The sequence below is a fragment of the Zalophus californianus genome, chromosome 16 (genome assembly GCF_009762305.2).
Source record: "Zalophus californianus isolate mZalCal1 chromosome 16, mZalCal1.pri.v2, whole genome shotgun sequence".
NCBI classification, from domain to species: domain Eukaryota; kingdom Metazoa; phylum Chordata; class Mammalia; order Carnivora; family Otariidae; genus Zalophus; species Zalophus californianus.
The window spans coordinates 35,010,848-35,020,871 of NC_045610.1; the positions used below are offsets into that span (position 1 = coordinate 35,010,848).

The 10,024-nt window shown below is 49.0% G+C and overlaps 1 protein-coding gene across 3 annotated transcripts; it reads right to left on the reverse strand.

The window, feature by feature from the left end:
- Nucleotides 1-1,059: 1,059 nt before the first annotated feature.
- Nucleotides 1,060-8,949, reverse strand: NME1 (NME/NM23 nucleoside diphosphate kinase 1). 3 transcript variants are annotated; one of them, XM_027626320.1, is made up of 5 exons: nucleotides 8,799-8,949; nucleotides 6,493-6,622; nucleotides 3,080-3,181; nucleotides 1,896-2,008; nucleotides 1,060-1,376 (listed from the first exon to the last, which is right to left on the reverse strand). In XM_027626320.1, the coding sequence occupies exons 2-5, from the start codon at nucleotides 6,616-6,618 to the stop codon at nucleotides 1,259-1,261; spliced, it is 459 nt and encodes a 152-aa protein (XP_027482121.1). In that variant the 5' UTR covers nucleotides 6,619-6,622; nucleotides 8,799-8,949; the 3' UTR covers nucleotides 1,060-1,258. The 3 variants fall into 3 exon arrangements, with proteins under 3 accessions (XP_027482121.1, XP_027482122.1, XP_027482123.1); XM_027626321.1 differs by having other exon boundaries at nucleotides 6,493-6,636; nucleotides 8,799-8,892; XM_027626322.1 differs by lacking the exon at nucleotides 8,799-8,949 and adding an exon at nucleotides 8,516-8,659.
- Between the last annotated feature and the right edge of the window lie 1,075 nt (nucleotides 8,950-10,024).

The window sequence follows — 10,024 nt, forward strand, 5'->3', positions numbered from 1 at the left end:
TCCGGCCCGCAGCCCTCCCCGCAGTACCGCCGGCCGCGCGCGCGCATGCCCGCGCACACACTCACACTCCCTGTGCGGTCACACATCCCTGACGGGTTCTAGACTGTCTCACAGCAGTGCACACAGCTCCCCACCCTTGGGTGGTGCCCAGCTTCGGTGGCGAGGCAGCGAGCCCGTCCTCGCCGCCCGTCCAGACACCCGTCCAGCAGTGCCTGTCCCCCGAGATGGTCGGAGGCCTCGTGTCTGTCCCTGCTCGGGACAGCGAGCTGACGGCGGGCACCGCGTGCCAGCCGCGACGGCTCCCTGCGAACGCCCTGATAGCCGGTATCCGCCGGATTGAGAGAGGACTTCAGCTGCCTCCATTTTGACCTCAAACTCTCCGGTTGACTAAATTCTTCTTGGGGCGCCTGGGTGGCTCAGTTGTTAAACTTCTGCCTCCGACTCAGGTCATGATCCCGGGGTCCTGGGATCGAGCCCCCCATCGGGCTCCCTGCTCCGCGGGAAGCCTGCCTCTCCCTCTCCCACTCCCTCTGCTTGTGTTCCCTCTCTCGCTGTGTGTCTCTCTCTGTCAAATAAATAAAATATTTAAAAGAAAAAAAAGTAAATTTCCATTTTGCTTCTGTTAAAGCAACCAAATCAGTGCCCTAACAAATCAAAGCTACTCAAGATTTCACCTGCTTCTTCTGAGGTCCTCCCAGGAACCCAGGCCCACTATCCAGCTTTTCTGTTTTTGGAGTAGTTATTTCTCACACTCCCCCATCTGCAGAGTCCCTCAGAGCTTCTCAAGAGTAGTAAGGCTATCTCTCATTTCCAGTGAATCTTCTGCACCCAGTACAATCTTAGCAACCTAGCAGATCCTTCCTGGATGACTGCTGACTGGCTCAGTGCCAAAAGTGGATGGGATGCAGGAGTGAAGGGAGGGGCAGACAGATCTCTCTCAGGCCAATAAAAATAATTTACATAGTATTTACATTCCGTTAGCTTAGGTTATCCAGAGTAAATGGAAAAGAAAAAACACTACAAAGCAACAGGGCAATACAAAGTAACCGACTCGATGAATCCTATGTTGGGATGAAACATTTTAATCTGATAGTAGCACATAATACTGTACAGGGAGCACTCCCAGCTCCAGAGTTCCCCTCCAGGTTATAAGGAAGTTCTCAAAAATAAGTGGATTTCCGAGAGCCTGGCCCCCTGCTTGTGGGAGGGAGCAGGAATGGAATGAACAAAGCAGTGAGGTCTGCTCTCTCGTCGCTCATCACTCGTAGATCCAGCTCTGAGCACAGCTCTTGTAATCCACCAGCTCTTCAGGCTGGAACCACAAGCCGATCTCCTTCTCTGCACTCTCCACAGAGTCGCTGCCATGGATAATGTTCCTGGATGGGGAAGGAGATGGCCATGTTACCTAGACCCAAAGGATTCAACTACCCGGAAGGCCCCCACTCCCACTGCCAGAAAGCTGACAGACTCTGCAGCAGAAAAAGCCAAAGCTCCCTGCACCTGAGTCCACATTATTTTTTTATTATTATTTTTTTAAGATTTTATTTATTTGACAAGAGAGAGACAAAGTGAGAGAGGGAACACAAGCAGGGGGAGTGGGAGAGGGAGAAGCAGGCTTCCCGCCGAGCAGGGAGCCCAACGCGGGGCTCGATCCCAGGACCCTGGGATCATGACCTGAGCCGAAGGCAGACGCTTAACGACTGAGCCACCCAGGCGCCCCCCCCCCTTTTTTTTAAGTCATCTCTAGAACCAAAGTGGGGCTGGGCTCGAACTTACAACCCCAAGATCTACAGTTGCATGCTCTGCCGACTGGGCCAGGCAGATGCCGGAGGAACCCAAATTCTTATGTCACCTAACTCAGATTTTGGAAAAAGGCAAAAAGCACCCACTCCCACCTGCCAACTTGGATGCAAAAGTCCCCACGGATGGTGCCAGGCTTGGAGTCCGCAGGGTTGGTCTCCCCGAGCATCACTCGGCCTGTCTTCACCACATTCAGGCCCTCCCAGACCTCCAAGGATAAAATATATGGTCAAGAAAGAAAACCCATCTCAGCAGAAAATCTGAAAACTATTAACTCAAAAAAAGAAAACAGCCCCCTTATAACACTGAAGGAATAGTTATGGAGCATCTACTGGTTCCAACACTGGCAATACTGGCCTCCCTGCGCCCACTCCTGCTTTCCTATAATCCATCCATTCTTGACAGAGCAGCCTGAGCAGCCTTTAAAAATGCCTACTGTTGGACCTCCCTTAGCGTCCGTCCCGGTGCTCGGGATGTGCGTGGCCAGCACAGCCCTGCCTGACCTGGCCTGCACCCGTGCGTCTGATCTCATGTCATCTGACCTTCTCTTTCACCCACCAGGCTCCAGCGGCTCCAACCTTCTTTCAGTACCTCAGAAAGCCCAGGCCCTTTGCACATGCTGTTTTCTTGTTGAGACTGCTCTTCAGTGTGATTCTTGTGTATGTCTGGCTCCTTCTTTTCACTCCGATTTCAGCTTGAAAAGCATGTTCCTTGACCAGCCAATCTAAAGTGGCCACTTGCTGTCACATCATCCTATTACATTTCTGGGCTTATCACTAATCATTAGCATACATATATATTTCTCCATTATCTGCCCATCTTCCCCCTTTAAGATGTGTAGACAAGCAAAGCTATGAAAAGCTTTGTAATCCTTAGTACCTATTTTGTTGTAATACTTAGTACCTATTTTGTCTCATTCATGACTGTACCCCCAGTGTCTGGAACAGAGCCTGGCACCATGATGACAACCGATACATACTTGGAGGAAAATCATTGCAATAAGCAAGAGACAATCTCGCTGCCCTCCCGAAGTGAAGAATCAGGCCAACCTCTCCCGATCGCTCCCAGCTATGAGTCACTATGAGTCTTCAGTTCAGCAAACAAATGCCTCTTGCCTTTGTTTGGGTCAGAGAGCTAACTTATATCCTAACCGCCCAATCCTCCCAGCCCCCATTTCCTGTGTATCAGTGAGGACCTGGCGTCAGAGGCAGGAATCACACCCCTCACTCTTGACTCCAACGGAGTCATCCACCTCGATATCCCACACATGCATACTCACCATGGCAACCACAGGCCCTGACTGCATGTACTTCACCAGGCCAGCAAAGAACGGACGGTCCTTCAGGTCAATGTAGTGCTCCTTGAGAAGGCCTTCGGAAGCCTATTGCACAGGACAGAGAATGAGAATTGGCCCCCAAACTTTCTAAGAATCAGCAATCTAATTATTTCCCACTCACTGCTGTCTAAAATGTGAGCTCTCAGCTCACTGATTCTGTTAGAACGCAATCCGCTCCCAACACTACCAGAGGGGAGCAGTGCCAGGGAGACTCAAAGTGCTTCAGCTTTGTGCCAATTTGCCCCCTGTTGGCCTTGCCTGATCGGAAGAAAACCACAGAACATTAGAATCGAATCCGGGGCGCCAGGGTGGCTCAGATGGTTAAATGTCTGCCATCGACTCAGGTCATGATCACAGGGTCCTGGGATCGAGCCCCATGTCGAGGCCCACGTCGGGCTCCTGGCTCAGCAGGGAGCCTGCCTCTCCTTCTCCCTCTGCCTCTCTCCCTGCTCATGCTCTCTCTCTCTCTCTGTATCTCTGTGTCTCAAATGAATAAATAAAATCTTTTTTTAAATTTTTTTTAAAGATTTTATTTATTTATTTGAGAGAGAGAATGAGATAGAGAGAGAGAGCATGAGACGGGGGAGGGTCAGAGGGAGAAGCAGACTCCCTGCTGAGCAGGGAGCCTGATGCGGGACTCGATCCTGGGACTCCAGGATCATGACCTGAGCCAAAGGCAGTCGCCCAACCAACTGAGCCACCCAGGCGCCCAATAAAATCTTTTTAAAAAAAGAATCGAATCTGGCCATCCCATTTTAGACAGCAAAACCAACAATACGATGACTTTCCATTCACTGAGAACAAGCCTCAACTCAAATGTCAAAGGGAAGTGGGGGGGGGGTGTGTCTTGGCATTCGATGAGAAGCAAACTGAACCCAGGCACAACCCAGGGAGACGGCTCATTTACTCAGAAGATGAAGGCCAGGGGCCAGGTGGGGCAACTATGCGACTCCCACAAGTATTTCACAAACCACTCAAAAGTACATGACATCTAGCAATAAAGCAAGTTAGCCAGAGAGCGAACCACCTGCTTGGCAATTCCAACTCCCTCAGCCGGGCTCACTCTTTGCCACAGCACACGGGCTTGCTCCGGGCCTCACACGGACCCTTCGTTCTCCCAGGTCTGTACCCTGCGCACTGCAGTCGTACCCACAAACGTGGAGAGCCACTGCCAGAAAGCACAACCAGAACGGCCCATCTCTCAGCCTCCGGCGAGTGTTCCTTGCCAAAGTGACACAGCCACGTGACCACACCACGTCAGTCATTCACCCTTGGCCACCGCCCACCCCATCCCAACGGAAACCCGGTAGGGGTGCTCTCCTGACACACAATGACTTGACCTTCCCTTCCCCGAACAGTCTTTTAATTCTACTAATTGGTTCTGATCATCTTTTTTGTTTGGTTTTTTTGGTTCTGGTTATCTTTACTTTTCTTTAAAGATTTTATTTATTTATTTATTTGAGAGAGAGAGAGTGAGAGACAGAGCAGGAGCAGGGGGGAGGGGTAGAGGGAGAAGCAGACACCCGCTGAGCAGGGAGCCCAACACGGGGCTCGATCCCAGGACCCCGGGATCATGACCTGAGCCGAAAGCAGACACTTAACCCACTGAGCCACCCAGGCGGCCCAGTTCTGGTTATCTTTAGTCTGCCGAAGAGATTACAGGGTTTCTTCGGAGGGGGAACATCACGTTTTCCCTCCCCGCCCTCCTCCCTGTCCTCTGTAGACTCCTGACAGCTGCCCCTCCTCCCATTCTTCCTCAGGCCCACATCCTTGATCGGCAAGTCAGCTTAACTTAACGGGAAAAAATGCACTCACTCAGGGGTCAGAGAGACCTGAGTTAAAATCCCTGCTCCATCACTGTGCGCCTTCCGATACATTATGTAACCTCACCAAGCCCCCGATTCCTCATGACTGACAACCACAGGCACAGAAATAAGTATGTCTCTGGCCTGTCATAAAAGGCAAAGAAAACACGTATGTCCAGCACACAGTAAATGCCTGATCAACAATACTTTTCATTTCACTTTGCCTTCAAAACCTAATTTAATATGCAAACTCCCTGGAAAGCAATGTTTGTCCAACACCTGGCACTGATCATTCCATCATGTACCCCTCCGACTCTGCACTAACATCCAACTACTCCCTATTATACTAAAGTGGTTTTCCTAAACATCACACAGGAACTAAATTGCAAATCAAACTAAATTTAAAATGCACTAGCAGAGTCCAGAGATGACTCTATAGATAGGAAAAAGGAATGCCCCCTAATTTATCTGCTTTGACAATTTGAATTCTCATTTCCCAGGTCTGTCTGAAAAAAGGTTCTTAGCCGGTTTATCCTTTTCATTTTTGGGGTTTTGTTTTTTGGGTTTTTTTTTTTTAATGTTTTAGAGAGAGAGAGAGTGAGCACGAACAGGAGGGGCAGAGGGAAAGGGAGAGAGAGAATCTCAAGCAGACTCTTCGCTGAGCATGGAGCCTGACGCAGGGCTCCATCTCATGACCCTGAGATTACAACCTGACCTGAAACCAAGAGTCCGACACTTAACCGAATGCATCACCCAGGTGCCCCTTCCTTTTCATTTTTTGAAATATTGCTTTGCAGGTGTCTTGCAAGTGTGTCTGCTCTCTGCTGTTTCCAGGTGGGCCTTCCCAAGGGCAAAACCACAGCTTTCCCTGCAACATGCCCTGATGGTGCCTAATATACACTAGACACTAAGTGGACGGTAAATAAGGATGGAAAGATCTCCTTGCTGAGGATCAACCTGCCTCAGAGAGAGGGGGAGGGGAGGGGGGGAGAAGTTCTCTGAAATTATCTGCTCAGGAAGCTCAAGACCAGGAGCTCAAACACCCAGGGCTCTGAGTCAGAAATCACAGTGCTCTCCTGAAACCAGTGTTGTCCTGTATGTTAACGAACTAGAATTTAAATGAAAATTTGAAGAAAGAAAATAAACAAAAATTTAAAAAAGGAAAAAGGGGGCACCTGGCTGACTCAGTCAGTGGAGTGTGCGACTCTTGATCTCAGGGTTGAGTCCACGCCCCACACTGAGTGTGCAGATTACTTAAAAATAAAAATCTTAAAAAAAAAAAAAAAAGAAAGAAATCAGTGCTGTAGTAATACGCGAGCTCTCCAGTGCTAGGGGGAAAGGGAGGCTATTTCCAAAAGTCCCAGTAACTTGGTTTGTTGTAGGACTTGGCCACCATGCTAGGCACCAAGGAGTTTCCAGGTATCAGGACATATGTGCTCACCTTACATGGAGAAGGCTAAAAAGGAGGGGAGGGGAGAAACAGGGGGGCTAACCTACAATGATCCCCTATACTCCAAGAGAACAGAAATATGAAGAATGAAGTCCACTTACCTGAATTAATTTCATAGCAATGAGGCGGAATCCCTTTTGCTCAAAACGCTTGATGATCTCTCCCACAAGGCTGCGCTGGACCCCATCAGGCTTGATGGCAATGAAGGTGCGTTCACTGTTGGCCATGGTCCTGAGGATAAACAGCTGGGAGGATGAAACAGCACTGAATACCCTGCCTACATCATTATCCTTCTCAAGCGGATTACTCCATAAATCCGGTTTAAATCTGTCATGCCAACTCCAAGTCTCTCTGGTAAAAACCCAATTCCTAGTGTGTTCACCACAGTGTTACTTTGAAGACACATTTTAAAGATATATGTATAAACACCGTTCCTACAATGGTAGCTGTATATGCCCATAAAAATAGTGTGCTATAGGGACACCTGGGTGGCTCAGTAGGTTGAGTGTCCAACTCTTGATTTTGGCTCGGGTCATGATCTTAGGGTTGGGGGATCGAGCCCTGCAATGCGCTCCTCACTCAGTGCGGAGTCAGCTTCAGATTCTTTCTCCCTCCCCCTCAGCCCCTCCCTGCTCAGGCGCGCCCGCTCTCTCTCTCTCTCTCTCTCTCTCTCTCTCTCTCTCTAAAATAAATAAATAAATAAAAAGAAAAAGAAGAGTGCTGCTATTGCTGTGTATGTGTTCACCACAAGGTGCTGCACTGAAAAAACTCTGGGATAGCACATGTGTAAAAAATGTTCCGAAGGGGGGGGAGAAAAGACTTTTCCCTAAGCAAAAAAAAAAAAAACAACAAAGCAAAAACAAAAAACCCAATTTCTCCTCAGTCCCCTTATCCCTGAACTAATATCCCGGGGTGGGCAAGGATCCAAAAGCAGGGGCTATTATTTCTATCTCATTTGACTTAAAAGTTACTATTAAGCATTTATTTTGGTTTTTTGCTTGTTTGTTTTTAAAGATTTTATTTATTTATTTGACAGACAGAGACACAGCGAGAGAGGGAACACAAGCAGGGGGAGTGGGAGAGGGAGAAGCAGGCTTCCTGCGGAGCAGGGAGCCGGATGCGGGGCTCGATCCCAGGACCCTGAAGGCAAACACCCAACGACTGAGCCACCCAGGCGCCTCTAAGCATCTATTTTGTACCCAATACTGTGTCAGAACACGGATGTTAAAAAAAAAAAAAAGACACTGTCTTTGTGAATTATTCAGAGAAGGGAAACTACAGTGATAAAGAGGGGTCAGGTCTAAGGTAGAACAAAACAGTCTGACCTATTGCCACAATCATGGTATTAGAACTGGAAGGGGTTTTAGAGATTATTTCATTACAATCCTCTTCATTTTACAAACAAATCTAGAGCACCAGAATGAGGTCCAAAATCCTGATTTCCCAACCCAATACAATTTATGCTACATCATAAGACATAATGAACATTCAGACAAACCAGTAAAAGGTGGATGGTGGGAGAACTAGAGCCGTTAGTAATATCTGAGATGGGACATCATGCAAGAAAGAGGCCTAGAGAACGTCCATCCCAGACCTTGCCTTTTACAGAGAAGACTGGGCTCATGACCTGCTCTGGGCCTCCACAAGACGGGGAAGGAGGAGGCCCCTGACCTTGAAAGACAATCCCTAATGAGGACAGCCACACCACCTCCTGGCTCTATCTTCCCGAACTTTAGTTAACCTCTTATTACAGCACCTTAATATATTTTAATTTCTGTTTGTGTTTCTGTCCCCGCACTGGTCTGCGGCCTGTATACAGGGACGGTTTGTTCCTGTGTCTGTCCCTGGTACCTAGCCACACGGCCTAGCATTCAGTAAAAGCAAAGAAAATGTCCTGAGTCGCAATCGCCCTGCTCCTTCAAGAAAAAGAGACAAAACCCAAGGACTGGCGAAGAACTCCCAATGGAAGCTCGAGACAAGCACGGATTCCCCAGGAGAAAATAGGCTAACAAGCCACAAATACTCTCTATACTCATACCATTTATACTGTAAATGTCCTCCATACCTACCGAGACACACACACATTCATTCATTCATTCATTCACTCATTCAGCAAGAACTTACTGAGCCCCAACTCCGTGCCCAGCACTGCACGCGACAGAGACAAATAAGGCACAACCCCTGTCGTCGCGGCCTGATGGGAAAGGCAGCCACGGACAAAGGCAAGTCCACGTGGCGTGGGACGTGCGCTGACAGGTCTGCACCTGTCCACCGGCGCTGCCCCGCCCTGCCTCCCATTCGATCCCTCTGGCCACCTCTCAGAGCGGAATTCATCCAACCCCGTCGCCTCTCCCCTCCCCCGATCCCAGTATCTCCCCTTCTTCTCAGGACCCCAAACCCCTCTCACCCCTCCAGCGGCTCCGGCTGCAACTCCTCCAGGGGCCGCCGGCACCGGAAACACGCCCCGGCCCCACGTGGTTCCTCGCACCCGCAGGCGCGGAACGCTTCTTTCCGGATCGGCTGCCGGGGAGTCCGTTTTGCAGAACACCACTCGGCCACACTTCCTCTTGGGAGTCGGATGTCATTCTAGAGAGCAACATTCCGATGTTTAACTTCCGGCACTGCTTTTTCCGGCTCTTCCGGCACGCTGCTTTTTTTTTTTTTTTTTGCCTAAGATTCTATGAGTCATTTCCTTCGTTCTCCAGTAAGGTGGCTTCCCGAGAGGTGGCGCTCCCACTTTGCACGAAGTCCGCACGGGCACCTGACCCAGAAATAGGTCTTTCTCACTTTACATTTATTCATTCTTCCCAGCCTATCAAGCACTGCATTATTAACTGAGTACCTACTGTGTGCCGGGCACTATTCCAGGGCCTGAGAGTATAGCAGTAAACTCTCTCGGAGATTTTGGTGGGGTTGGAAATGGGGACAAAGAATAAACAAATGAGCAAATTGATATGTAATACATTGCATTATGTTAGTGCTGTTAGGAAAACGCAGGGCAGGGGTGCCTGGGTGGCTCAGTTGGTTAAGCAACTGCCTTCGGCTCAGGTCAGGATCTCAGGGTCCTGGGATCGAGCCCCACGTGGGCTTCTTGCTCATCAGGGAGCCTGCTTCTCCCTCTGCTGCTCCCCCTGCTTGTGCTCTGTTAAATAAATAAATAAATAACCTTAAAAAAAAGAAAGAAAGAAAACGCAGGGCAAGGGAGAAAGACAGAAGGAGTAAACAATTTTAAAAGGTTGGTTGGGAAAAGCCTCTCTGACAGTGGAACAAACAGACCTGCATGAAGTGAGGGAGCAAGTCTGGTGTTTATCTGACCGCGGAATATTATTACAGTGGACGTCCAGTGGTAGAAAATGCCATCGGGGAGAGGCCAGGTTATGTTGTGGTGCCACTGGAAGGTTTTGAACAGGGAATGACATCATCTGATACACATTTTTTTTTTAATCATTCTGACTGCTATAGAATAAATGGGTGGGGGTAAGCTACAAAGTGGAATCAAGTGCCTTTTCAACAACTGGTCCTGGGACGCCTACTGGCTCAGTGCCTAGAGCTCAGGAGTCCTGATCTTGAGGTTGTGAATTTAAGCCTCAGGTTGGCTGTAGAGATTACTTAAAAAAAAAAAAAAGGGCGCCT

Excerpts from the sequence above, each read along its gene's own strand:
- NME1 (XM_027626320.1), bottom strand. The coding sequence starts at position 6,618 with ATGGCCAACAGTGAACGCACCTTCATTGCCATCAAGCCTGATGGGGTC. Across the intron at positions 3,182-6,492 it reads TTGCTATGAAATTAATTCAG|GCTTCCGAAGGCCTTCTCAA; the intron begins GTAAGTGGACTT and ends CCTGTGCAATAG. Across the intron at positions 2,009-3,079 it reads CAGGGCCTGTGGTTGCCATG|GTCTGGGAGGGCCTGAATGT; the intron begins GTGAGTATGCAT and ends TTATCCTTGGAG.